This window comes from Melospiza melodia, chromosome 1, assembly GCF_035770615.1.
Source record: "Melospiza melodia melodia isolate bMelMel2 chromosome 1, bMelMel2.pri, whole genome shotgun sequence".
NCBI classification, from domain to species: domain Eukaryota; kingdom Metazoa; phylum Chordata; class Aves; order Passeriformes; family Passerellidae; genus Melospiza; species Melospiza melodia.
Genome location: NC_086194.1, coordinates 131,327,847 through 131,355,785, shown reverse-complemented (window position 1 = coordinate 131,355,785; position 27,939 = coordinate 131,327,847). Strand labels below are relative to the sequence as shown.

The 27,939-nt window shown below is 40.4% G+C and overlaps 1 protein-coding gene across 19 annotated transcripts in view; it reads right to left on the bottom strand.

Moving 5' to 3' along the window:
• DTNA (dystrobrevin alpha) overlaps positions 1–27,939 on the bottom strand; it is a 224,053-nt gene that overhangs the window by 9,097 nt on the left and 187,017 nt on the right. For 11 of the 19 annotated variants that reach the window (XM_063168301.1, XM_063168293.1, XM_063168283.1 and 8 more), the window contains 9 exons: positions 21,191–21,278; positions 18,626–18,723; positions 17,142–17,255; positions 13,879–13,975; positions 12,594–12,611; positions 8,498–8,657; positions 5,642–5,731; positions 4,974–5,142; positions 4,116–4,248 (listed from right to left, as the gene is read on the bottom strand). In XM_063168301.1, coding sequence (XP_063024371.1) covers positions 4,116–4,248; positions 4,974–5,142; positions 5,642–5,731; positions 8,498–8,657; positions 12,594–12,611; positions 13,879–13,975; positions 17,142–17,255; positions 18,626–18,723; positions 21,191–21,278 — 967 coding nt within the window. Of the gene's footprint in view, positions 1–832; positions 878–4,115; positions 4,249–4,973; positions 5,143–5,641; positions 5,732–8,497; positions 8,658–12,593; positions 12,612–13,878; positions 13,976–17,141; positions 17,256–18,625; positions 18,724–21,190; positions 21,279–27,939 lie in introns of all 19 variants that reach the window. The other 8 variants (XM_063168276.1, XM_063168336.1, XM_063168329.1 and 5 more) reach the window with 3 other exon arrangements.

Here is a 27,939-nt window from a genome sequence, read left to right as displayed (position 1 = left end):
TTGCTCAGCCCCAACTCACTTCTGTTTACATCTCTTGGGGCCTGAGGCAGTGAGGTGTCATTGATTCCCAGGCCTAGAGAGGAATTGTTTTGTCTGACCAAAATGGGAAGACAGGAGCTCCATATGGAGTTTACAGTTACACAATAAAGAACTGCAGGATTACAAATATATGAAAAATATAAAAACTAAAATCCTAAGGCATCAATGGGACAGCAGGGAATTTACAGATCTTGCCATATTTCTGAACTGCCAGCTTCTATCCAGTAGCTGAGTGCCTTCCACTTTTTGGGGCTTTTTAAACTTCCACAAGACATCTGAGGACACCTCTGTGGTTAAGCAGCTGGTGGATTGCTTTCTTTAATGTTTGTGTAAGTCTTCTTTCACACACTAGAGTAGATGTTCTGATCTCATAATAAATTATTTATTTCAGTTATCCTAGGAAGACTAAAGCATTGAATGGAATTAAACTCAGGTCTCTTGAAATGTAATCTCATTCCTTATCTCCTGGACAAGGCTTCTCTGTACTGGTTAATATATTTGTCATCATCCCCAGAGATGAAAAGCTCACATTCTCACTCTGATGGTCAACAAAGGAAAAACATAAAAAGGGTTAACAGGAATCCTTGACAATTTAACAGGAATCCTTGGGATTAGGACTACAGATCCATAAATTAGACGTGATTCAGAGAGATTCCAAGGTACCCCAACACAGGTTAAAAGGAGAAAGAACAGCATTGTCACATACATTCAGGCGCCACAAGATATATTGCAACTGAAATGTTTATTATGGGGATTAATTCCAAACTTTCTTCTAAATTATAATAATACTTACTTGAGAGGAGAGAGAAGAATATTGCACTCAACTTTGCAAACTGACCTGTAGATAACAAAGGACAGAAAACAGGAAGATGACAAATTAAGCCCGTGAGCAGCCAGGCAGTGTATTATTCTGAAAAAAGCCATGCACAAGCCTAAAAATAAAGGGAGCAATTAGGGAGCCAGAAAATAAACCCAGTGAAAACTGTCTTACACAACATATCAGCAAAAGACTGTACCAAGAACAAAAGTGGAAACAGATGTGGGAGGATACACGCTGTTAGCATTTACACTTGTGCATTAAATGTGTTTGGTTTTTTTTCTGATACAGATACTTGTTATTTACAACATGCTTAAAAAAAAAAGAGAGAAAAAGAAGCCTCCTCTAAGGTTTCATGTCCCTGATTTCCCTGTGTATCTTGGCTTTTTTATACTAATTTAGAGTTCAGCACAAAAATCTTTCTTGGACACAAGGTGACACAAAATAACAAGAGTGGGTTTGGGCCAACCACCTTTCATGCTACACTACATCTACATGTTTTTCTAGATGTGCTGATTTTACACGAAGTGAGACATTTAATAACATAAAAATGGTTACCAGATTGTTACTGAGGTGACCATTCTGCACCCTTAGTAGGAGTTCCTCCTTGCAGATTTTTTCAGCTGACAATTGCATTACGATAGCTACAGCTTCTGGCTTTCTTTGGCAATCCAGATGAATGCAGTGTATATGTGAGTACAAACAGTAAAACAGCTCGTAATAAATCCCAATGGTTTGATGCAAATGAGAATAGTTGACCTGGCCTCTGTTCAACAGGATACCCTAAACAGAAATTTTCCAATTTTCCTTTGCTTTTCCAAGTAGTAAGCTGTGGCTTTTTTAGGATACTCAGTGATATTAGCAGAAAAAGGGATAGAAGAGTGAAATACCACAAATAAACAGTAAATTGCAGAGAACAACCAATGCTAAAGCACATACTCAGGGTCAATATATGACACACTCCAACCAGCTCCTAATCTTAGTAGTTCCTATTAACTTAATACCTTTTCTTCCTTCCTTTAAACACATTCCCTATTTTAAATGGCATCACCCATACTGGGAAGGACTTCTCATTCATTGCCATTACATGCTTTGGGGCTGTGGTATCAACTAAAAATAGATTCTACTTACAAGTCACTACTGTCAAATCACTGCCTGATAGGAGCTGACAATCTCACAGACAGTAAAGTACATCATAAAACTTCTTCTGAAAAAATGCTGTTGAGCAGAACTTGCCTAGAATGAGGACTTTCTGTTCCCTCAGTGAATATATTTTTGACAAAAAAAAAAGCTTTTCCTTTTTTTGGCCAGGGGAGGGTGTGTGTGTGCTGGGTTTTTTGTCTGTTTTTGTCCCTTGGTGGAAACAAATAATGTAAACCAATGGGGAATAAGCTTCACTTGTGTGTAGTCTTGGCTCACCTAAATTCAGGAGTTTTATTCTGATGTTAACAGGGAGAAGATTTCCTCCCTTTCTCCTGGGAATGTTGGTGGAAAACAACAGAAAAACTATTTTGACTGAAGCAAGAGTAACACCCAGTGCCATCAAGTGACATGTATAACTTCTCCTACCCTTATTTGCAGTGCACATACATCCTGAACATTATGCATGTACAAAATCCCATTGTAACTCATGAAACTCAATTAACACTATTGCCATATATTGCACTTCCATACTGTAATCAAAATACAGTCAAACTAGTCTGTTGTTCTTTCTAAAGAACATAGAATTTTTACCAGCAAGAATAACATTTATTATTTGATGCCTGACAGCTGTGACTATCTAGGCACCCCTTCTCTAAACTGACACCTACGTTTCATTACATCAGCAGAAGCTGTTCATCCTGTTCAGAAGCTATAAGGCTGTGATTTTTAACCATTCCTATCTTGGATAAAAAGTTCTGACAATTCCCCATAGTCACCTGCTGTTGCCTTAGTAAATGATCTAAAACAATCCTGCTCCTTTTGTCATGTCCTTAAAGACCTCTGCAATGAAATTACTTTTGGCAGCCTACCATGGGAATGTAGCAGGTCTCAAAAACAATAACAAAAAGATGTTCACATCAACCTCAAAGTTACCTCAAATTTTGACAAGACTCAATGAACTTTGCAATACTAACATATCCTAGCAGCTTTACAAAGAAGACCAAAAGATCAGCCAATCTTCATTACAAAACAAGCCTGTCAGATACAGATTGTCTTTGAAGTGACCAGCACTGAACAGTAGAGGAAAATTATAGAAAATAAGGATAGATTTTATTAGCTCCTAGAAATCAGCAGTATAAAGAATTGCTGCCCATAAAGTGATTTTGAACCTCATTTGCAGACATCTGGCCTTTCAGAATACGTCTAATTTGGTTTTTGTAGCCCATTTAATATGTTCTTTAGGGGTGACATCCAAATTTGAGCCAATTGCCATGTGGAAACAAAGTTATTTTTGCTTGCTTCAGCTCTGCTCCCAAATAACTGAACTAGGTTTTCCCTCCTACTGACACTACTTCTAACTTTATAAGAAGTAATGTACTTTAAATTCATATATTCCAAGTCAGAACAATGGAAAACATGGCAATAATCTGCAACACCAGGTAGAAGTGGAGACCATAATGCGAATATGGGCATCTACAGAATTCCACCTCCCCCTGGCATATTTGCTTTGCTTAGACTCTTAAACAAATGCCCTTTGAGAGCTTCCTCAGGGAGGTGTTTAATAACAAATCCCCAGGCTTCTCTGCACCAGATGCTTGTTGAATACTTGGTTCTCTGGGATACAATTTGTTCCAGACCCTTTTCTGTACCTCCAGATTCTGACAATGACAGTAACACAGACTGCACCTGAGCTTCAGTTCACACTGGAGAAACCCTTATGAATGTTTCTTCTTTTGGAGAAAAAAAAAAAGACAAAGTAAATAGCAGGACACCTTGACACCACCATCCAGCACCTATGGTAGTGGGGAATAAGCTCTAAGTGACTTGGTGGGCATGGGCAGAGAACAAGCTCAGAGGAGTTCTGTCCCACCTGGTTCCCTGGTACCCTTATGGATCACTGCTGCTTCAGGCAATGTGGTCTTCTTGGATATGCACATGGGCTGGATGCACGTGTATCTGTGTAAGGCTGACAGCAGCTTTTGGAATGTGACTGCTCTGGTAACCCAGAAGAGATCACAGCCCAGAGCCCAGGCCTGGTTAGATGGCCCTGGGCACTTGAGGGCCATCATCCTTTCTCACTGAGGGAAAACAGGGGCAGTTGGTGTCCTTCTCCCACCTGGTACGCCTCATCCTGCAGCTTCTGCTTCAGGTACTCCTCCATTTTCAGTTCATTCTCCAGCTGGCGGACAGAGTCATTCTCATAATTTTCATCATCTGCTCTGACATAGGGGTCTCCATCTTCTGTAACCCTAAAGACAATTATTAATAAATAGCCTCCTGAGATGAATGACATTCAGAGTCAATAAAACTTCCCTTTATTGTAATCTATAAGGACTGTGGGATACTTTTAGTCCAACCACATGCTCCACTAGTTAGTATTTTCCTGGCAGTGGAGAACACTTCTGTTATTTCCCTCTCTCACGAAGTACACCAAAGGGCATATTCTGCTGAAGGCATTCCCCTAAGGAAATGAGTAACAAAAGTTCTCAACAACTTCATACAAAGAGGCTGAACTAAAAATAACTAGAAAGATGCCTATTGTCTTTAAACGGAAGGATCAGATTGTAAAAATCAATCTGTTTGTTCATCAATTGAGTAGGTCAATGAAAAGCATTTTGTCTTTTCCATTTACACATTTCTCCTTTTCCAGTGAGCCCCAACAGGTCCCTCAGTCTGGATAAACATAGGACTGCAGGGCATGTTTGGGAAAACAGCTGTCCCACAGCCTCCATGCTGCCTGAGTGTTCCAGGCTGGATGTGAGACAGCTCACTCCTGAGGGAGTCCTAAGTTCCAGGCTTTATTGTTTACAGAGTCCACTACTATGTAACCACAAAGCAGTCCTCACTTGGATTTATGCTTTTTTCTTTTTTTTTTAACCCAAATAATTGAGAGGGAGAGGAACTTCTGTGCGCTGCACACTGCTTTCAGAGGAGGAAGGATGAGATGAGGAGGAGGGGCCGGGCAGGTACCCACATGTCACTGCGGATGGAGCCGGTGGCAGCAGCGCTGTGGATGTATCCCGGCTTGCGGGCGTGGATCTGGGCCAGGAAAGCCTTCTCAGATGTCGGGGATGGAACCAGATCATCAAAATGAGTCCGGCCAAACTCCGAATCCACATTGCTCTCTGTCTCGCTGCCCACTTCTGGAAAGCAAAAAGTCCCATTTAACTTCCACAAAAGTACACTTGCCTATTTCTTTAAGCATTTCTTTGCCTTCCCAACCAGGAACACCATCTCCTTGTAGTGATTAAAAGCATATTATTCCACTTCAATTAGCAAAATTTACAGTTTTCTTCGTGTGGTGGGACCAAATACTGAAACTTTTGCTTATCTCAGTTATTAGGTAGGATATTTTAATGGTAATACTACAGACTGCATCTTACAACAGGTCCTGTATGATCTATGCTAAATCTAATTTCTAAAGAGTGAAATCTCACTCCATGTGGAATCACAGTCAAATTTTTCACTGTATCCAGCTGCACCTCTACATCCATGGCTTTGAGAACTGCTGAGTTCCAAAAGCTGTTACTTTAACAAAAGCATAAAAAGTTTTGAAGATACATATCTTCCTACCTCCCACTTTTTTCATACAAATGTGAGATGTCACTGTGGCAACTATTCCCCCTCATATGCCTCACTCACCAGAATTTAGTTCTTTTACCAAAGAAGACATGGTGTTGGTGATTGAATCTGCTGCCACCAGCAAATCATTTCTTAAATTTCGTCTCGCACCTGAAGCAAGAGATGGACAAAGCACAAGTTACCATTATTCACATGACATATGTTTTACTGTTGAAAGCAGTTGTGACCCCTCTGAAAGCTGTCACTGTGATAATTCAGGGTATCAAAGTCCTTGTGAAGGGCACGTGCAGAAGAGTTCTCTGCAGAATGGGCTCATTTACTTATGCTGTATGCAAAAGCAGAAGCCAATCCTCATGCTTCATTTAACCACAATGCCAGATATGTGGAGATTATTCATTGCCATCAAGCTTGCATTTGTGTGGTGACACCAGCAGACCAGGCCTGGAAGATTAAATCCAGCGTGAACTCATTTACAGTGCCTGTGGGGGAGGAGGGAAGAAATGAAGTGTTTTCTCCAAGTTCCCACAGCTCAGTTTAATGACACCATTATTGCCAGATATTTGCCAGATAATTATGGCAAATGTTGAAGAAACACACTTGACCTCATCTTTCATGAAGACTATATGGATTTCTCTCCTCTGCTCCCTCTCAGCCTCTCCTGCAGCTCAAGGACTTTCTTGTATATTCTATAATTTACTCCCTCTCTCTCTCCCTCTCCCCTGCCCCCCTTGTTTTTTTTTTTAATAAAGGAAGCACTACTGCTTCTTTAAACAGCCTCAGGCTGCTTTTAAACTCTTTCTAATAATGCATCCAGAAGTGTTTCCCTGCTGAACCTGGCAATATTCCCTTAACCATCAATCATGAGAGATTCTTGGGAGGTGCATGGAATACTCCTTCTTTAGGAGGGGTCTGTGGGTAACATGTGCTTAACTCCGTCAAATCCCAAACACAGATACTATTGTTGAATAGCTGAATAATCAATATATTCCACAGAATCACTAGTCTTCCAAATGCAATTATTTACAGGAATTGGCTACTGTAGATTTTTTAATACTTACTGAATACAAACCAATAAATTTTAAAAAGTTTCTCAAATCCTGAAGAGTTTTTTTTTTTTTTTTTTTAATGCATCCATTAGTAAATAGTTACTGGAATGTAAATTATAGTAGTTAAACTCTCTCTTACACAGACAGACAGCCACTCCCTCTCTAAAGTCTTCCGAAATTTATACCTCTGAACTATTGCAAATGCTGTGAAAGAGAAATGGAAAAAATGAAGAGAAAACGTTCTTTAACCATGGCTTGTCTGCATTATGTGTGCAGATCTCTGTTGGTGCAGCAGAGAATGGAGTCATAAAACCTCAGTCCAACCCCCTCACAAAGTCATATGTCAAGATGTGACAGAATGCTGGCTTCAAGTTCTTTGGCTTTGACCTACAGCTTGCAGTAAATAATGACACAAAGCTAGGTATTTATCAAAGGCAGCAGTTTTAAAATGTGATCACATAACTTCTTATATTGCTTTTGATCTTGAACAGAACACATTTTTTCACTTAAAATGCATTTGCCTGAGGCAGACTTAGCATTGTTTATGGATATTTTATTATTTATATATTATAAATAATATTATTTATCTTACTCTTAACTCTAGAAGAAGCTGTCCCATAACAGCATAGGAGCTAGGGCTCCATATTTTTGCCTGTCTTGATTTTTCTCATAGCAGAAAAAAAGGAAAACATATTGCCTGTTTTTCTTTTGCCACAGAAAATGAGATTAGCAGCAATCTGTTATGTTGGGACCAGGACTTATGCCTATGTTCAATACCTGAATTGACCAGTGCTATAGGACAAAGTTCTTGATTGCATTACAGATTCAACCTTGTCAAAAAACACACACAAAGACACAATTCACAGGAAAATCAAGGGGAAGGGTGCCTGAGAGGGCTGAACTGGGTTCCTGGGAAGAAGCATGCCTCCACTGTGGCAGAGGAACTTCTGAGCTTACATTTAAACTTATGTTTAATTTGTGCTGGGTAAAGAGGGGAAAAAACTTATTTGGATCATAGAAATGCAAATATGCAAATATTTTAGAGAGAGCGGATTAAAAAATTAGGAGTATTTGTTCATTTAGATAACACAGACTACTCACTTTCTGTTATTCAACATAATAATTTATGGCCTTAGAAATTCAAAACAGTTTAAAATTTGTTCTTACTTGAAAAAAAAGTGGGAAGGTGATGACAGTTTTCTGGAAATGCAAAGAAAGGGTTCACCTAGACTTTTAGACTTGATCCCTGTCTAGTCTAACTGGACCCTTCTCAGGCCCAAAGCAGAAAGACAAGGGACAACAGTCACAAATTGCATCAAGGGATGTTTCACCCAGATAGAAGGACAAGGAATTTACACAATAAGGATGGTGAAACACTGCAACAGAGAAAATGAGTGACAGGAGCCATCCAGAACTCAGCTGGTAAATGTCCTGAATGGTTTGATCTCACTTTGAAGCCCTCTTTCTTGGGCCAGAAGGACACAGTGACTCACAAAAGCCCTTTCCACCTCAACTAATTCTATGATTTTATCATTTACTTCCAGCAGTCTTTTTTTAAAACAGACTTACAATGCCTGCTGAGGTCAATAGCCATTTTCTGGTTAACAGAGCAGTGATAAGGAATCAAAATTCCTTCTTACCCCGAGCTCAATTAATTGCCATCATTGTCCAGTTTCTGCCTACCTGCTTGCTTTGATGGCTGACAACGTTGATTTTCAATAGCAAAAAGCAGTCATCACAGACATTTTTTGTTTTGTTTTGTTTCATTGCATGCAACTCAAAAGCTCAAGTACGTTCAGTCAGTAAAACCACAAGAAATAATGATTCTTCAGTCTCCAGGTGCCTCGGACAAGCTGTTAATGAGACTTACTTTGTGCAAAGGCTTCCTGCACATCTCCTCCCACCCCGGTCAGAGAGTCCTGAGGCGCGTGGGTCGGGGTGGAGCAGGCAGAGGCAGACCTGATGGGCATGGGGATGGGCCGGCTGATGGTGTGGCTGGGCGAGGAGCGCGGGGAGCCCGCCCCCTGCGTCTGCAAAACAATCCAGGTGTTAGTCAGGGGCTTGGCAAGGGCCTGCCTGCTCTCCTGGCCACCCATCCCTCAGCGTAAAGGCATCGTGCTGCTTGTGCATCAGCTGGGGAATGTTAATTTTGCTAGAAGAAATAAACCGAAGTCAGTTGTTAGTTGACAGCGAGGCTTCTGTGTAGAGAAACAGTGAGTAGGAAAATATGAGTCAAGGTCTGACTTCCTCCAAGCATGGGAAAATGTCAGGCAGCTAAATTAAAAAAAAAATCCAAGTTAATAAAGACCACACTGCAGAGCTCTCTGCCCTCTCCCCTCTCACTCCCCCAGTTCACATGCATGTCTGCTAAGCTGTAACCCATTCTGGCTGGGAGAAGGGAAAGCTGCTGGCACCAGCCTGGCTTTCAGCCTGGCCAAGGGACTGGAGCAGCCCCTTTCAGCACAGCCCTGCCCTCCATCCCCTGCAGGACAAGCTCATGGTACGTGCAACCTCCCAGTCACATAAAGTCTGACACTCTCAGTAAATAACACACAGTTCTGCTTTTTATTTGGAGCTAGAGAACTATTTAAGCCACTATTAAATTATCTGCTCCACATACTCAGACACTCCCAAAACACTGTGGAGATAGGGCAATATAAATGCCTGCCATGGGTTCAAGCTGCTGGAAGTGAAAATGTTTTAACACCAGTCATATAAATGTCATGCTGTTAGCACCTCACAGTTAGGATCACTTAGCTGAAATTCAAGCAGACTTTAAAAAAATTGCAATTTTTACTAATGCAGCTAGGTGAATGATACCAAGAGACACAGCACTCTTCTCACCCTCTGTTTCAAAGTCTTGGGAATGTGTATCCATGTAAGAAAAAACTAATACTGGAACCCACACCTAACTGCACATAGCTTTTGAAACACAGTGTTTAGCACATGCCAAGGATGGAGGTGGCTTGAGTGCTTTTAAAGGTGAACTGCAAGACAAGCTCCTGGTTATTTTCAGTCAAAAGTGACTGGAGAGGTGGTGTTTCTCTTATCTTGGCTTTATTTTAAAAATACAGGAGGATTTCTTAACTCTTCCCATGGCATTTACTTTGACTCTGGCATTGACTGCCACTGCAGCTCTGATTATGTTTGGCAAATATGTTCTAAGAAAGACAAGAGCAGGCCATTGCAGGTTGAGCGCAGCATTGTCCTTAAAACTTTTACAAATTCCTCACCTGGACCATAAATAATGTATCAGAATACTAAGCTATTTGTTCTTTTATCCTATCACCCCTTCCTAAGAGACATTATCACCTGAAAGCCATCAAGGGTACATTAGTTTTATGAGAAATAAGCACATTACTGATGGAGGAATGGAAGATTTAATACTTATAATTTCTTTAATTATTGGTTTTGGAACATTTACATGATGGATGGAAAAGGCAAATTGAATGTATAAAGGCCAGATGCTCTCCTGTTTCTAGAATCATCTATACCAGCAGAAATGGAGATATTTAGTCCTCCAGAAGAAGGGCTCAGAGCAACTTGGAGATGCTCCAAGGTCCTTGTTAGCCATAACCCCTGCACATCAGGCAGGGCACCCAGGATCTACAGCTTTCTTCTTTCATTCCCTGACAGAGCACATTTCATCCTCACTGAAACACATCTGCAGAAGAATTTTTGGTTCTCAGCTCTCTGAAAGACAAGTGCCATTTTTCCTTTGCCTTTTTCCTTAGCTCCCTTTTGCCTTTGATCTCTGTTCTGGGAACACCAACAACAGTGGGAACTTTCAGAGAAAGATGAGGAAAAAAATGGACAAAATTTGCTTCCTGCCATCAAGTCGTATTCAGGAATGAACTTCAGAATAGGCATTTTATTTACTAAAAATAACAGATGCCTGCCTGTACCTCTGGGCTGGAATTTTCCCTTAAGAGATGTGGAAACTGCTGCATACCCAGTGCTTACCCTCTGTCTGCTCTGCAGCTACGACTGAAACCTTGTGTTTATGATAAACACAAAATGTTTGGGAAACACAGGAAGATGAAGCATTCAGAGTTCCTTGTCCAGGAAAAAATCTCACTTTTTATACTATTTGGGCAGTATGAGATGGAACTGATGAACGGCAAGTTAAAATAGCAGGATACTAGGGAATGCCTGATTTCAGAGAGGTGAAAACTCAATCTATTTTACTCATTTGGATCCACCTCAGCCCAGGTTTGTGGCAATGAAGTGGTATTAGGATTGGATTCCTGCTTAGTGGTTATCAGGAGAATTGTGGTTTTCAAAGGCTGGACCTAATGGTCTGAAATCTGCTATGACAGCCAGTTTTAACTTCTTGATAAGGTCAGCAGAGAAGACAAGCCCTGAATTGCTCTCAAACCTTGACAGCTCTACCAGCTAAGGATTAAAGCAGGCTGAAAGAGGAGCTACCACAGCCACTGTGGATATTTGGATGGCTTCAGCTTTTGTGTAGTACTTGGTTGCAGCTATCAGTGTTCTCCTGCCTCCCAGGAAAATTTTCAGGTATTTTATTTAATTCACCATCCCTAGTCAAATTGCTACAGCTTTTAAGTTAACTCTTGCTAGACAGGAAAATTTCCCCACTATCAAGTGTCACGCATGCTTAGCATAAAATGCTTGAAATGAAAACTGGCTTTACAGGAGTTTTAGCCCATTGCTCCCTCTGCTGGGACTGAGCTGGGATGACATATGGGGAAATCACACAGCCTCATCAAACGACAGGGATGTGAAGAACTCATTATCCTTTCTGAAGGAAGGGCAATGGAGAAATAGATAATTCATAAGCATTAGATGAATTGCCAGGCTGCTCATTCCAATTGAATTCCTCCAGAAATTAATTTAATCCTGTTTCTCTCAACAGATCATGAAATGGCACAGCGTAATGGGGATCATTAAATGGAAATGGTGAGAGTAATTCTTTAGCATCATCACCTGGTATTCAGTGAGGCTATTACTCTTGGAAAAAAAAAAAAAAAAGCCATAAAAATACCTCATAGCAGCCTGAAAATGTGCTTTCACTTACACTGTCCAGTGAACATTTTACATGATAAGGTAACTCCTGTCACACTGGAAGCTTCTCTTTTGTGAACAGATTTTCAGAATCAAAAAAGACATCCCTTAAATGGAGGTGGTATTCGGGCAGATTTATTTTTTTGAGTGCAAGTCTACAAAAATTAGCCAAATGTTGGTTTTACAAAGGTAAGCATTACCTACTCTGGATGCTGTATCACAGACAGAACACATCAGACTTGTGACTGCACTTCTGCTGATGAAAGCAGGAGGAAATGCCTTTTGTTAAAATGAAACACTTTTACTGAACTCATAAATCAGACTGCTACCTGAGAAGTGCCTTTTTTTTAAAGCCTAATATATTTCCTAGATCCATTACAATACTGAAAAGCTCAGAAACAATTCAATCTTCTAAAATTTACTATTATTAATGTAAATACTTCCTCTTTTTGATCTAGGTTGCAGGAAACATTTATTTCCCTGAAGACTCATGGGACTGTTAGCATCAAGGCCAACTTTTAAAGATGTGCACACTATGCCCTGAGTTTTTGGATAAAATGAGCTTTCAAACTTATTACCCTCGTCTAATTTAAGCTCAGTTATGCTTTTTTTGAAAGTAAAAATTTCTCATTACATTTTCAAAATGTTATCTTTTGAATTCATATTCTAGATTGGTTTCACTACATTTGAGGTGTAATTTTTATACCTTACATGTTTTAATTTAGAGGAGTGAGAAAAAGATTCCTTGTAGCCATGACTCACTTTCTAGAGCACATTGTGAAAATTGCTCCAAGACACATGTGGGAAAGAAGTGCAAAATATTAATTTTGGTCAAAAGAACACACACAGACTTCTCAAGCAAAAGAAGGAACACAAATCACAGGAACACAATCACATGTAGGAGTTAGTGAGGCATCCAAGTGCAGTTAACTTGCTACCTGTTTCAATTCTTCTTCCTAAAGAAAAAGAGGATCAGCACATGAGATGAGCCAGCATGTAAGTGAAGAACAAAAACCAAAGCCAAATTTGGAGCACAGGGTTAAAGGTGCAATCAAGATATTTGAAGATATGAGACCAGGTTATGTCCCACCTCTGCACACTTTGAAACACCAGAACAGTGCAAAGTGTGCAGAAAGCTGCTGTCCTACCCCAAATTTTCTCTGTCCAGCTAGTGACTAACAGCAGGCAGCCTTCACTGCTGCTTGTGGCACTGCAGCATTTCATGGGTAGAACAAAAAGTATCCTGCCTAGTTCCAGCCCCCAAAAATCTGCTGGCTCTTCAGTGGGCCCTGCTGCTGAGGTGCCACCAATTTGTGCATTGTGGCTGCAAAGCCTGTGTCTGAGGAGGGGCAAGTGACAAAAGGTGACAAACTCATCCTTTGATGCAAATGGCTCTAAATGGATGCACGTTTCTAAATGGGTTTCAGTGAAATTGCTTCTGCTCTTATCTGAGCCATATTTGACCCAAGTTGCACTGAATTTCTGTGAACTCATTTGAGCTGCCATAGACAACAACTAAAGAGTCTCTGGTAGATGCTCAGGGAGCTTTCTTCCAATGTGAATTTGTGGCATCATCTGTCCTGAAGTACATCAGGTAAAATAAGGCTGCAAATAAAAACACATATTCCATCTCACCCTAGCCTCTGTTTAAAAGTGCACATGTTTTTTGATATCTTGGTTCTTAACTGAGATCCTAGTTGAGACATGTTTCATCTCTTCAACAAGGGCCTGCTTCTGTGTCCCTGGAAAGGAGACAAGTGTTGTAGGGAAAGCACCTCTGAGCTGAGAGAGGTAGATGTGGCTGTTAAATGACTCATCTGACAAAACCAGCAACTGAATAAATTAAAGAAACTTGAACTTAAGTGCCAAGTTAAAGACCTAATGACTCTATACTGTCAGCTGCAGTGAATAATAGTGTACCGTACTGAGGTTTTTTCCTTACAGCTAACAGTTAACTTGTTTTATGTGTTGGTTCCTTTTCTTTTTCTTACTCCTTTTAGCAGTAGGTGACAATAATGATGCAGTACTGCTACAGGAAGGACATTATCTGAACATCATCTGAAACCCCTGAATTAAAAGACCAAGGCAAAACATAAGAAGGGAGGGAAACACAGTCTCACAGTGGGTAGAAACAGTCAGGTTCTGCAGAATTCTGTGGTTTCATATTCTCCCTCTCCTCTCTCACTTTGTGTTTTCCTTGGCAGTAGCAGGTGCAGCTCTTACCTTCAGCAGTTTCATGAGGCCTTCTAGCTGCACCATCAGCTCCCTTCGGCTTTCCTGGAGCGCAGACATCCTCTGTTCCAGCTCATCCTTCCTCTGCCTGAGAAACAAGGAGACCTGATCAGGCCTTACCCCTCACAGCAGCAGCTTTTAACTGCATCATTCTGCCAGCCCTACTATGGTGACAGATGCCTACAGACCACAGGAAAGCAAACACACAGTGTGAATTCAGCACAGGGTTTAGAAATGTGTCTCCATGAAGGCAAGGGAGCTCCCTCTCACTGGGAATCCTCACAGGACTGAATAGTGATTAGGGAAAAGACAGACACTGCCACAGACCCTTCTTCAAAGAACAAATGAGGTTCAAACAAGCTTGTGTTACAGTCCCTTGTGCAAATGCCTGGCAACTTTAGCTTTGGAACTCTCCAGTCAATAACCTCACTAGCTGTCAGGAGAAATTAAAGCCAAGCCCTGAAGGACAGGAAATTACAGCAGGGGCACTGAACACAGTGAGATATGAAAGAAGCTAAGAGAGTTCAGAAATTCAGACAAAAACCCACAGTAATCTGCTTTTGTTTCTATTTTTTTTTTTTTCCTGAAAACAAGAGGAAGACTATCACATAGTACAGATATAACTGCTTGAAGTTAGCTCTCTGCATTCAGAGTCCAGTGCTGGCTGTGTGACAGTGTGACTACTGAGCCACTCCAACTGTGACAGTCTCTCTGTGCCCCCATAAATCTGAACAGCTTTGATTCTGCACAGCTCCACTGCACAGGATGGGGGAACAGCACTTGCACATGTTAAACCACTAAATTGTGGGAGGTCTCCACCTAAAAACAAAATAAAATCGTTGCCTCCTGGAAGATATGATATAATGAACATTGTTACTGAAAAATATATGTACATTTTATATTCTACTGTATTGCACATAACATACAAACACTATGTTGTTAGCCTTGTACTACCTACAAATATGACAATTTAATCCTAAATGCAAGAGCACTGGAACCAATGAGACTACAGATACAGACAACATTGATTCCTACAGGACTGCTCATGTGTGCTATCCCTCACCTTTATAAAAGAATCATATAGTAACACTGCCAGGTTGCATTTACTCTTCTGAAGGATTGATCTATTTCCTGCTACAAAATGCCTGGTTGGCTTTTCTTTTCCAGACAGGTAATGGTTGGAAATGCTATGAACTGTACAAAGGCAGCAGAGTTTATTATTTAACAAAAATAAGGTCCGTGTAATTCAAAGTGGCAGGTCCTAGTACAGAGCTCTGCTGGTTTTACATTCATTCCACAGGGAGAGAGGAGCTAAGCAGTGTGCACTGTCCTCTGAGGTTTTTTTCCTGCTGTACTCCAGAGCAAATTCTTGCAAGTAAAGGGTTTTCCTACCTGTCTCCAAGACAGTACTGGTAATGAGAAGGAATGCTGTGTTCAGGACTCATTTCACTGAGTGCCACACTACAGCAGCTTGAGAAAGATGGTGGGACAGGTACCCACAACATGGCTCACAGATTCCAACATTTCCTAATACAACATGAACTAAATTGATCTACAGCCCTAAGTGCTTCAAGCCTGAAAAATGAGGAGGGTAACAGACATAAATCAGAGCTGCTACCCTGAGTCCTGCTGTTTTACACATAAAAAAAGCCTTGTGCCATCTTAAGTGTCTAGGAATTTGAGGTGGTGTTAAAATTCCCCAGTAAATCCAAAGTCAAGACTTTTGCCTTTCAAATGGTGAACATTTCAGAAGGAATGCAAAGTAGTTCAGACCCAGGGATTAAAAGTTATTTTCTGATTCTCGTACTGCATATTAAATCAGGGAAGGTAGAGGTGAGGAATTCAGTATCAGTGCCCTAGGGACATTGCATATCAAGAAATTAAAATAAGGGTATTATGCTTTAATATGTGGATCAAAATTGAAAAGAGGGAAAAGCTAAGTAGTCAGCCTGCTAACACTGCACAATCATTCCTTTTTTTTAAAAGTATAATGAATTTTATTAGGCAACTATATAGAAAGTTGATTTCCTAAACCTGCTGAAGATGGACCTTCAGTTTGATGGACAAGAGTTACATTATTGGTATATTTTACAGTGTACACATTTTCATGACAAGCATTCTATATGTCTCACACAATGACACTTGCCTGTAGATCTCCAGAAGTAATTACACATTAAAATCCCTCATAGAAATGAAGAAGCTAATTTGTATTTAGATTGGGAAGCCAAAGTAATGATTTGTGAATCAGAAAAATATTTTTGTGCGGAAAACTCCATAATAAAACTATCAAATATTTGTAAAGAAAAAAAATTAGCACAGTTTCTTATTAATTTCCTTTGGATATGCATCAGACCTCTAAAATATTAGTTGTGTGAGGAGCGGCTAAGTGGCAAAAAATGTTCATTAGTCAGGGGGCAGAGCAATCTAGCATTGTTTCACTGAAAAGAAAGTGCTTACACGCTCTTCTCTATTCATAAAGAGCATTTTGAATAGTTCTTATTGGATTCTCTGTCTGGCTCTCACAACATGAACTTCAGGACTTCCAGGGAGCCTATGGATCTGGGCCAATGACAATTGTACTTCTTCAATGTGATATACATGGAAATTAGTAAATTCATGTAGAGTATCGCAACTAAGATGCAGTCACATCCATATTAATGTTTTTAGCTTGGTGGGATGACTGGAGGAAGGATCCTCTAAATCTTCAGCAGCTGCAGATGACATTACTCTTCACCCCCCACATGAAAAGGAGATCATTCTGCAGCCTGGATTGGCACCACAAAGAGAACTGACCTCTCCTTAGAGTTCAACACATGGGGCAAATTTCCAAAGATTAACATCTAATTCTGGCTGTATTTTCATGTAGCTCTTTATTTTCTTTAGCATAAACTAGAAATCTTTGTAAAGGCATTTGTTCTGAACATTTTTTCCCATATAATTAATGGCATTTGGACCAGGCTGGAGGGACCTGTTCCAAATGACCTAAGGCCCTAATTCTGCAAATCCCAATGCATATGCTTAATTTAATGTAGAGGAGTAGCACGTGAGATTTCTCATGCACACAGTTTAAAGCATAAGCTTAATTACTTCTAGGACAATGGGCTGCAACAAAAATTGATAAAAAATACATATTGGCTGACTTACTTAAAAAACCCTCCAAAACCATAAGCCAGGCTTATCTTTTATTTCTTCTCTTGCTGAGAATGAGTGGCTGGCCCCTGCCAAGGCCAGAGGTTTTACTCCTGTGAGCTTACCTCAGGAGCCGGAGCTCTGCAAGGAGAGTGGGATTTTGCTGGGCCTTCTCTGGTGTGGGCTGAGACGCTTGCTCATGCTCAAGTCGCAGCCTCTGAATCTCCTGCAGGATTTCTCTTGGGGAGGAGAATAAGCAGAAGACCATAAGTCATTAATTTTCCACAAAAGCAGCTCCCTGGACATTTCAAGAGGTGAAAAAGCATGACTATATTTAGCTTTAAATCAGTGAAGATGTAAGTAAAATGACTTGTTTGCAGCCAACCAAAGAAGCCTTCAGCAATGGGACATTTTCTGGATATTTTCTGAATAAACTTTTAGGATTTTGCCATAAAGGGAAATCATTCTTCAAAACTCCCCCAAAAACACAGGTAGACATAAAATAGCTCCGTGCTTGACAGAACTGCTCCCTTTTAATTCTTCACCATGAACATTTCCAGCACCTCAGGAACTTAAAAAAAAATGGAAGTAACCTTTCTGGATATTGTGGGGTATCAGAGAAAATATTTAGCCCTTTAAAATACTTTGAATGGAAGCAGAGATGTGACAGCAGTTGACAATCACAGAAAAGCACTTTAACAAGACTTGTTACGACTGGCTTGTGAGCCCTGGAGTGCTGTCAAAAGGCTAATATAAAGCTTCACAGCAGAAGGTTGAAACCTTTGTGAATTTTGTCTCTTCTTCACAATGTGCTGGAAGCAGACGGTCAGGAGGCAGCCTCGAAGTATGAAAGGCAAATCGAGACTGGAGCTGGTGGTGCTCATTACATGGTGACAGAAGGCAGTGCAGAGTTGGAATAGGAAACCATCTGGTCTGGGCTAGCCTCTGTTTTATGGTCCAGCACTAAAAGCGGGGCTCTGCTGCCATACATTTCATGGCATCAGGCAGTCTGGTACCCAGGGCCAGGTTCTCTGCTGTTAACAAACAGGCATCACTCCTTTTTTGGGCCGGCTGGCCTATTTCTCCTGGACACTCTCTCTCAGTTTCGGTCACATCTGCACCTCCTGTCTCATTTGATCAGCAGCCTAACTTGCTGCTAATCTTCCTGCTAACCTCTCCCATGCAGACTGTGCTCTGAAGAGCTTTAATCATCTTTTTCCTGAATAAAAGCAGGGGAGCATAACATTACAAGCGTGACTGATCCTTTTATCATCTCATGTTATACTGCTACTGAGAACCCAACTGGAAGTTAATCTGGTTTTGAAACAGGACAGACTTTTTTTTAAACTCTTAACAAACAGCAGCTGCAAACAGTAAAGCATCCATGATTATATCATGTCATTGGACATTACACTTCTGAAAACATGGGGTGGCTATGGATTTCAGAGCCTTTATCCTATTGTATGAGCCTTTTTGTGCTCTTTTTTTTTGTAGGGGGAAATACATGTGCCTGTATAAGCACATTGTACAGGTGGTAAAAAATGCTAAGAAACAAACACATATGTAACATATGGGACTGAACAAAACCAGGAACTTAGTGGATCCTTACCGGTTTTTATTTTCGAGCTCTGCAATCAGCTGCCTTTGTTGCTTGTTTGCATCAATGGTGAAGGAGATATCTGATGCCCCTCTCTGCTGACTCGGCTGCTGTTGTAAAACAGAGAAGGCTGCATTGAAAGAGGAATAGCCAGCATGCACCACGAGTTCAACACAGATCTGTTCTGTGACATCTGCTTACAGAAAGTGCAGTACCAAGCTTGCCTAGACTAAAAAAAGAACATTCATGTTGTGCTCATACCAGTATGGAACCATTGCTAGTAAAAGCAGAGTAAGTGCTAGAATAAATAAGACTCAGTGTTTACCATCCTGTCAGTCACTGCTTCTTCACGTAGCTTCCTCTGAACCAATCATAAAAGGCAATGACACTGCTGCAGGCAGTTGCTGTAATGTGGCTCTTGATACTGATGCTGCAGACAAGAGGAGCACAGTGGAGCAAAAAGCAGTGTCTGCCTCCAGAAAGGATGGGTTGTGTTTCCAGTGCAGTGATGCTTCGTGCTCTTGAAAGCTCGGTTTTACTTTCAGTTTGAAAGCAGTGCTCAGTTTTCAGTCTGGCTGTGTGGCCCATTTGGCCAAGCTTTCCAATCTGCTCTCATGATACTTCAGAAAATCTCTTTCCACAGTCCTTCATGTACAGCAAAATCTTTTTTTTCCACCAATAAAATTATATGAGAATTTGTCTCTCACCAAACTAGGCAGTGCTCCCTACAGCTTCATTGGACTATGCCCTTTTTGCATGTTCATCAGCAATAATCAATCATTGTTTTTCTTGTTCACACTCCTGTATTTCAGTATTGTAACAATGACAACACAGAACAGGACATTTAAAAGTTTCACAGCTATGAAGGATACCCATTTATTTCTAACTCCCACCTGAAAGAATCAGGTATTTAAAAATACTCTGCTGAGTTACTGCTGTGACATGAGGGCTCATCACCACAAAAAGGCCTGTGAAGTGTAACTCTGGAGTGTTATTTTATGTGATGCCAGGCATCCCCTCTGCCAGGAGGTGAACCCTCAAAAGGGATGAAGATACATTTCAATAGCCTAACAAAGGTTAGGACTGTCTGTGGGAAAAGGACAGTATGTTTTCCCCATAACCACATACTATCTTTTCTGCTATGGACACGGTTTCCCATTAACACATCAACCACAGGGAAGCAGAACAGTGCATAAAGAACTGATACATGCTGGTGGATGCCATCACTCATACAGGAGGAAGCAGGATCTTTATCCTGAATGCCCACTGTTACCAATATATTTAGTTCCTTAAAATCCAGAACGACTATCACCAAAGCTTTAAAAATTTCCACTGCCCCTACTGGGCATCAGTCTTTTGCTTGGAAAGATTTCTCTTTATGAAAACCTCTCCTCTTCCTTCTGTCTCTTTTGTTCAAAGAGCAAAGATGGATGGCAATGAGAAATTCAGTATTTTCCTTCAAGTGAGCTCTGTTTATACTGTTTTCCCCTACATCAAGGACACATGTTATATGGAACTGATGTCAACTGATTTTTAACCAGAGACATTATTACTGGGGAATCAGGTTCCCATAAAGAATTACTGTCTTTCAGGAATAAGACTGTTATCTACAAGTTGCCTTAAATTTGAAAAACTGTGTCACATGTCTGGAAAGGATTGATTTGAGCTGGACTGGCAGAACAGAAGCACCCCTCTCTTCCCAGGCAGCTGCAGGTAGTGTGAAATCTCCGTGACAGCATCTGCACAGGGCAGCAGACTGTCTTCATGTGGTCTGAATGTGACCCAGTGTCTTTACACAATGTGTGGTGCCCAACTTCACCCTTTCAATTGATCCCACAGTGTGAAAATCTCAGTGTGAAAATGTTTCTGGGTGCTCCAGACCTGCTGCTTTTCACTTAACCATCATTCACGGCCCCTTGTTCTATCAAATGGTCTGAGATCGAAAAAAAAGTAGCTAGGCTGACCTTTTATGTACCATTTAAGATTTAATATACTTTGATAAGGTTCCTGCTTCATTCTCTCTTGTTCCTGAATGCAGTTAGTGAGGTTTTAGCCTGTCATCCCCTTCTATCTTTGGACACAGAGAGCAGAATAATCATTGCTCTGAAATGAAAATGGGAGCCAGGGCTAATGCAGGGGGTCATTACAGTCATCCTGCTGAAGAACATTCTTTAATATCCTTAGTACTTAAGGCCCTACTGGCTGTGATATTTGAGCTAGAGAGTAAAATGGATTCACCACCACATTTTCCCAATGCAGTAAATCATTAACCTTTAACCAAAGCTAGTCCAGACAATATTTTATAGTCTTTCCTGAGTTCAAGATGTCAGACTCCCTTTGATGCAATTATTTAAATGCCACTGCATTAGTATATAGATTATATGCATTAGTATGTGGATTCTTTGGATTCAATGGACTGCATAAAAGTGTTATTATTAAAGCATAACAGCCTCTGATGAAAAGAACAGGGAAAAATAATACATTAATCATTAGACTGTCAGATATAATTTCCCTGATCTTGCCAAGCCCCTGGAACACAACAGAAGGAAAGTACCTTCTTTTAATTAAAACACTTACTGATGAAGAAGTTTCTGCTGCCAGCCTTGCTGCGTACCTGGCGATCAGCTTGTGCTCTTCATCCAGCCGACTTGCACTGTCAAGGACGCTGCCCAGGGAGAGGGGAGATGGGGAGAGAGGTTAATACACAGCAAAAACACCCTCTGCCTCAGCCAGCCACCAGCTCACACCCCCAGGCAAAAACACCCTCTGCCTCAGCCAGCCACCACCTCACACCCCAACACGTCAGTCAGAGCAAAGGAGCAAACCATCACCGAATTAGGAACAGGTGATGTTAATGGAGCAAAGGGCAGAGAATTTCCCTGGCAAGATGAGCTCTAAGGGGCTGGGCACCACCTCTCCAAAGGGAGAAAACAGCAGCGCCCTGCAGCCCACAGTAAAGGTTGTACAGGATGCTGCTCTGCCCAAAAAAGCGTCGGGGGTGGTTAGGACCATCGCTCCACATTTATTTTGATACTCAGCTTTGTCATGTAGGGGGATAGCAGATAAGAAAATAAAGGTAGTATAGAAAGTAATCTTATGCCTAAGGAGTTGCAGCTGAGCCAATTATTAGTGATTAGGAACACGCCTGACTTTAATAGGTCACAGCTGTAGCAAATGAGAAGAAGAGTGCTATAAAAGAGTGGCTTGCTTGGTTGAGAGAGGAATTTGGGTCAGTTGGCTACTGCGAGAAGAAGGAAGAGCCAGTGCTTAGAGGAGATGACCATGAGAAACATCAAGGAGATGTGAAACTCTTGCGATAAAGACACAACAATATGGAACCTTTGTGATACAATGCCAACATTGTCATATCACCTGGAAGACTACTTTTTGGTCAGTGGATTAGCAGGGGCCTTGGGGTTTGTTGAGAAAACTTTTAGAAGCTTTGTCATATTTGCCCCAGAAAACAGTGTTTAGGACAGTTTTGCAGGTCACTTAGTAAGGTCTCATAGATCACTGACCTAGCAATTTATAATCAGGCTTTCTCTTTTATTTTTGGTTTCTTGCTATTGGGAGCAAGACTTCAGAGTGTCATGTGATTGTGATTAACAAGTATAAAAACTAAACAGTAATTATGCTGAGTTCCTTTAAAATATTGCACCTTATTATCTTTTCTCCCCCAGGAATATAAAATGCAAATATTTCTCTCATGTTAATGCTTTTCCAACTGTCCTTATTTTAATAGGAAGCTATTATTTAGTCAGATGAGCAGGAAAAAGGTAATATAGTAAGAACCTTCACTATTTCTAAACATTAAGAATTTTGCAGACAAACGTCAAAACTAATGAAACCAGAAATCTGAAAAGGACTTAGTTGACCCTGGATAATCCTGGGCTTTAGAATCCTATGCTGCATTACTTCTAGTATACATAAGAGAGAAAAAATGAAGTTCCTGAGAAGAGGTGAGAGGAATGTGGAATTGCCATGTGGAATACAAGGTTGCCTGTGGACTTTCCCAGACAGATGCAAGTCTGGCCTCTTTTCTTATCCTTTGGCTACTGTATAATGGTTTTTGGCTGGAGGGAAACAGGAACAAATCTCCCTGCCCATGGGCTCTTCTGGGCACGTAACTGGTTGCTGGCAAGCAAACTTCAAAAGAGTCTGGACATGGGATTTTATTCCGATTTTTTCCCCAGAAATTGTACCTTGAACTTGAAAAGCTTTCCAGAGGAAAATCACACTTGTACCAAAAGCTCTGCTTTTGAAGAACTGATATATTTAAAAGGAATATTTCTCTAAAACTTCTCAGTGAGTTCATATCCCTGTGTCCTTCAGGGAACTACAGTGCACATGTGTTGTTTGGCCTGATTAAATCCCATGGGATTTACAAGTTATGTTTGAAAGATGAGCAGTGGTTGATATTCACTGATCATGAAACTAAAGCTGGGTGTCATGGGGATTTGCTACAGCTTAGTGATGCAAAAGAAAAGAGACAAACATCATCTTTTTCTCATTCTCATAATAACCTGTGAGACCACAAACATGAAGTTTAGAAAAACACTAAAGCTCTGAAAAGTGAGACACAGAGAGGTTCTGTGTAAATAAAACTTAGTGCTGCAGACATTCATGTATGACCTCTGGTGGTAGATGAACACTGACTTTCTGGTTTTGGTTATGTTTATTTTGTTACATACACAGCCTAATTTTATGCTTACTGAGATTCTGGTGGGGTAACTGATATACCTTTGGGAAAGACCAAAGCTAAAGGCATTTTTCTAAATTTACACAGTTCTGCATCTTACATACTCATGCTTACGGTACTAGTATGTCACCCAGAGAAAGAAAGGGGCGAGCAACTCTTGCAGACACATAAAATTATGTAAACTGGGTAACAGGGGTTACTTTTATGACAGTTTAATTAATTTTTAATTTTACCATAATGACCAAAACATTGCATCCTAACAGATGGTTGTGAAGACAGCAAGCATTCAGCATCAATTCTCCTTTTTATGGAAATGTGCAGCCACATCCATCTTGAAAAAATTGATTATGGTTCCACTTGTTGGCATAACCCAATCTGCACCATAGTTCTGAGATGTGAGCTAACATCTAAGCCAGCTGCTTTGCTGAGTGAACCAAGCCACTGCAACTTTTTGAGTCTTACTTGTATTTAATGTCTTTGATATATATTTATGTGTGGGTGGATGTTATAAAGTAGATGTAGCAATGCATCAAATTTAGTCTATGAGTGCTGCAAATCACTAACCCCAAAGCCTTGAAAATTAAATTTCAATGTCTGAGATAAATGAACTTCTGGAATATACCTATTCTATGTGACCATCAAGCCCAGAAGTTTGCACAGCAGCATTAGCCTCGACTGCCAAGAATTTTATGTCTCAGAATTCTCAGATTTACCATAATTCAGTTCTGTTTTACTTCACCAACTTCATAGAAAACTACACAGTGATACAGCAAGACAACTGTACAAAAAAGGTTTAAAATATTATGAATGTGTGTGCAGAATTTGGGACCCCAGGTACCTCAGGCATCCTTTTGAGAGAAGCTGGACATTTTGCATACAAATATCCTAATGTTGTTCCTTCTTTTCTAAAAATCACTGCTTCTCCACTAGTGACCATTTCTTTAAAATCCTTACAATTATTAACAAGAATTGGTCTGGCACCTATCACCATTCAGATGTAGAGTGAATATCCAATATTAGCACCTGCACAAGGGGACTTCTGCGGTCTAAGGCAGCTCCACTAAAAAAAGGGATCTCAAAACTGCAGGCAAAGGATGAAGAACATGATAACCTATGGGCAAAGGAGTGACTCTAGAGGATCTTTGCTATTTCTCAGGCTTCAGATGTGTCAGACCAGCCTGTTCTGCAGCAGGCAGCTGGCAACAGCTGATGTGGATGTTCCCTGCTGGTTTTACAACTCTGTCACCACTGGTTAGAAAAGTCTCTGGTGAAATTTTTGCAAGACAAGTGTCAGTGCAGTTTTCATGGCATGCTCTTATTCTACAAACCCTTCCTTAATAAATTATTCGCTATGGAAAATGTGGACATATTAAAGGGTCGGTTTCTAGGTCTTAGGGCTGTAAAAAAAAAAAAAAAAAGGTGTAATTGCAACACACCAAATGTTCTCTGAGGACTGTTTAACTGCCACACTTTCAAAACTGGCTTGATTTTAAGACACTTTAAACCAAGACAAATCATCTGAGTCCTCTACTACTGATAATTTGCCATTTACTTTAGAATCACTGAGATTTTACCACCGAAATATTGTAACACTCAGCTATGTGGGAATAATCACAAAAACGAACTCTGTTCAAGGGAGCTAAACGTCTACACATTTCCTCTGTAGCAACAGGTCTCTGAATGTTTTTCCTCTTTCAAAGGAAGATTAAACCAGCATTCCCATCTAGAGTTCTGCACAGTCCCTTAATACACATTTTAAAATATACCCCAGAAAACAGCTCTCTATGAAACCAAAATAACCTCTTTCAATTTACCTTATTTTTTCTGTACCTGAAAAGAAAAAGACTGAAATATATGGAATTATTATTCAAAGCTAGGCAAAGTCTCTATCTTATAAAAATGGAAATTATTTGCTGTTAAAAATTCTTTTTAAGAATCAGACACTAAAGATAAACTAAAGTAAGTGTCAAATATTGGTTTTAAATACTAAAAAAGACTTTGCAATTAAGCTATTCAAAACATCTGTCTAAGGGCTAATTTTTCTACCCATGTAGTTACTATAAATAATGAATTACTTCTTCCTATTGTTTATCAATTTGCTCTGGAGTACTGGCTTCTAAGAAACCCTCAAATAGATTATTAGCCTGTGGTAGAAGGAAAGGAAAACTTGTACTTTTACTTGCAGTATCAAGTAACTGGAGATGAAAAATAAAGATAAGCAGTGAAAATTAATTAAATGAATTAAAAATAGCCTATAAAGCCCAAAATATAAATAATAGCTGCACTTCAAACAAAAACAAAGTTATATTGGCTTATACTAGACTGATGATTAGCTATAAATTAGCCTCAGTATCTAAAAACCTCAAATCTTGTTTTGTTTTTAGATGTTACTGTACAGCTCTTCAGATAATTTTATGTATTATTCTCATGAAGTATCTCTGCAGGTTTTTCTTGCAGATAAAGGTCCAGCTATAATAATTTTCTTTCCAGCTTTGTCTGCCAGAAGCACTTGAGTTATCTGATGTCTGGGTAGGTGCAGGTAGCATTTTGCAGGCAGATTGAACAGCAGAGCTGGCCAGCTGCAGCCTCCCATAAATCAGAAGCCACCTCATTTTGGTTAACTGCATGCTTTACTCAGGTTACCAAACCTCCTTAAGGTGCAGGGTGGAATACCTTGAACTCAGCACCATCCTGGCACAAGTGTGTGGGTTTTGAGCAAAGTGCATCCAGCCACTGTGGGGCATGGGCAGGAGAAGGTCAGCTTTGCCTGAAGATGCCACCCCAGACTGAGATGCAGCAGCTGAGCTTTCTGCAGAGGTCTCACCCACTCCTCTGGAAACTGGCTTCACACAGGAGCTCTAGGATGGCAAGATTTTGTTCTTGTTTTTACCAAAATGTAACCATTCTATTTCTCTACTAGCAGTCTCGGTCCAACAAAGCAGAAAATGGCAGTGCAGTTTATGGTCTGATGCTTGACTAAGACTACTGCCCCTCTAGGTTATGTTTCTGTCAAAATCTAATTATACAAATAACTGAGATTGTTTCTCATTGAGGAAGCTGTGACTGCAGTGATTTAATGCCAGTAATCAGACGTTATGTACTATGCTTTGCATCAGTTGTTTAAACAATTAAGGTTGTTGTCAGTCACTCCTCCATTCATTTCTCAAAACCAAATAAATGTTGAATATCATGGCATATGATTTGTATATGTATATTTGGAAACAAAGGTGCTATGAGTTGGTGAGGTTGGCTCAAAGCCTTGAGGGAACAGGTTGGAATATGAAGAATAAAATTTGGAGGATGAAAACAGTACAGATGAGGGGAGGGACCCATAATGAGGTCTCAGGAGGAACTGGTAGCCTTCACTGAAGCTAAATGAACTCTATAATGCTTTGCCTGGCAAACCAGCCTAGCACCACCCTGTCCATTCTTCACTCCCCTCCTGAACAATCCTATCAAGTGAGTCACTCATGGTAGCCAGGGCCACTTTTCCTTCTCCCTGTCACACCAGACTGAGTGGCAGCATATTCCTACCCTCAGCCATGGGTGGGCAATGCCTGGTCACACGCATGCCCCCAAGAGCCTGCTTTCACAGCCACATGTCAATATTCCTCCATAAGCCTGATTTCTGGAAGTGCTTCTTCAGGAATGAAATTCCTCTTGAAAATGTTTTTGTTTAGGATAAATTATTTTCATTTTCCTCATTAAAACCTAGTTTGCCTTTTCAACCCTCCACCACTGGCACATTCCAGTGGGCTATAGAGTAGAGAAGCAGATCCAGGACAATGGAGGCAGACTTTTTTATCCACTGGGCATGACAAATTACTCCCATTTTCAACAGAGGGTACATGCAGAAGTGAAATTTTAAAGACTGCAGAGAACCATGAAGTTGATTATTGCCTCCTACATACTGGAGTAAATGGAGACTTTCTTCTAACCCAGGAAATATTCTGGAGTGGCAGCATAGGAAACTGAAGGGTTTGCTACGAGCAAAATCAACCTCCTGATCATATTTTTGATAGAAACATTGTACAGTTTTCTGCCCAGCACCACATTTTCTAGGGCCATATACTGCTCACCACTCTGCTGGTACAGGGCTGCAAAGTCTATGGAATTCTGTTGCACTGGAGAGCTGAGGCAGCATTTCCCTTCCCTGGTGTGATGGGCTGCAATGCCAGCATTTCAAGTGCCAGGACAGCTGATGGGTTTAGGAGACAAAGCTCTAACAATTAATAATGTTCAAGACACCCATTTAAAACCCCTGAGTCTAAATGAAAGAAGGGAAAATTTGTATACAAGATTCAAACAATGCAGAAATCAGGCAGATTTAAAAGCAATGACTGATATATGTAAGAATCAAAATTAATTTCTCTCACTAGGTTAGTAAGATTATTATTGTGATTTAATTATTTATGTACTGTTACAGTTTCTAACTTTCAAGGAAGGTGAAGCTACAAATTATATATGATCTCAAAAATTAATACCTTGAAAACATGGGCTTGTTTAGTTATTGTTGTGTGATGATTTCTGCACTACCACCAAGCCCTGCACTGCCTAGAGCTCAGTATCCCAAGCAACCTGCATAGCCATTCTTAACTCAGCAATTATTGGCAACACTTGGCAACAC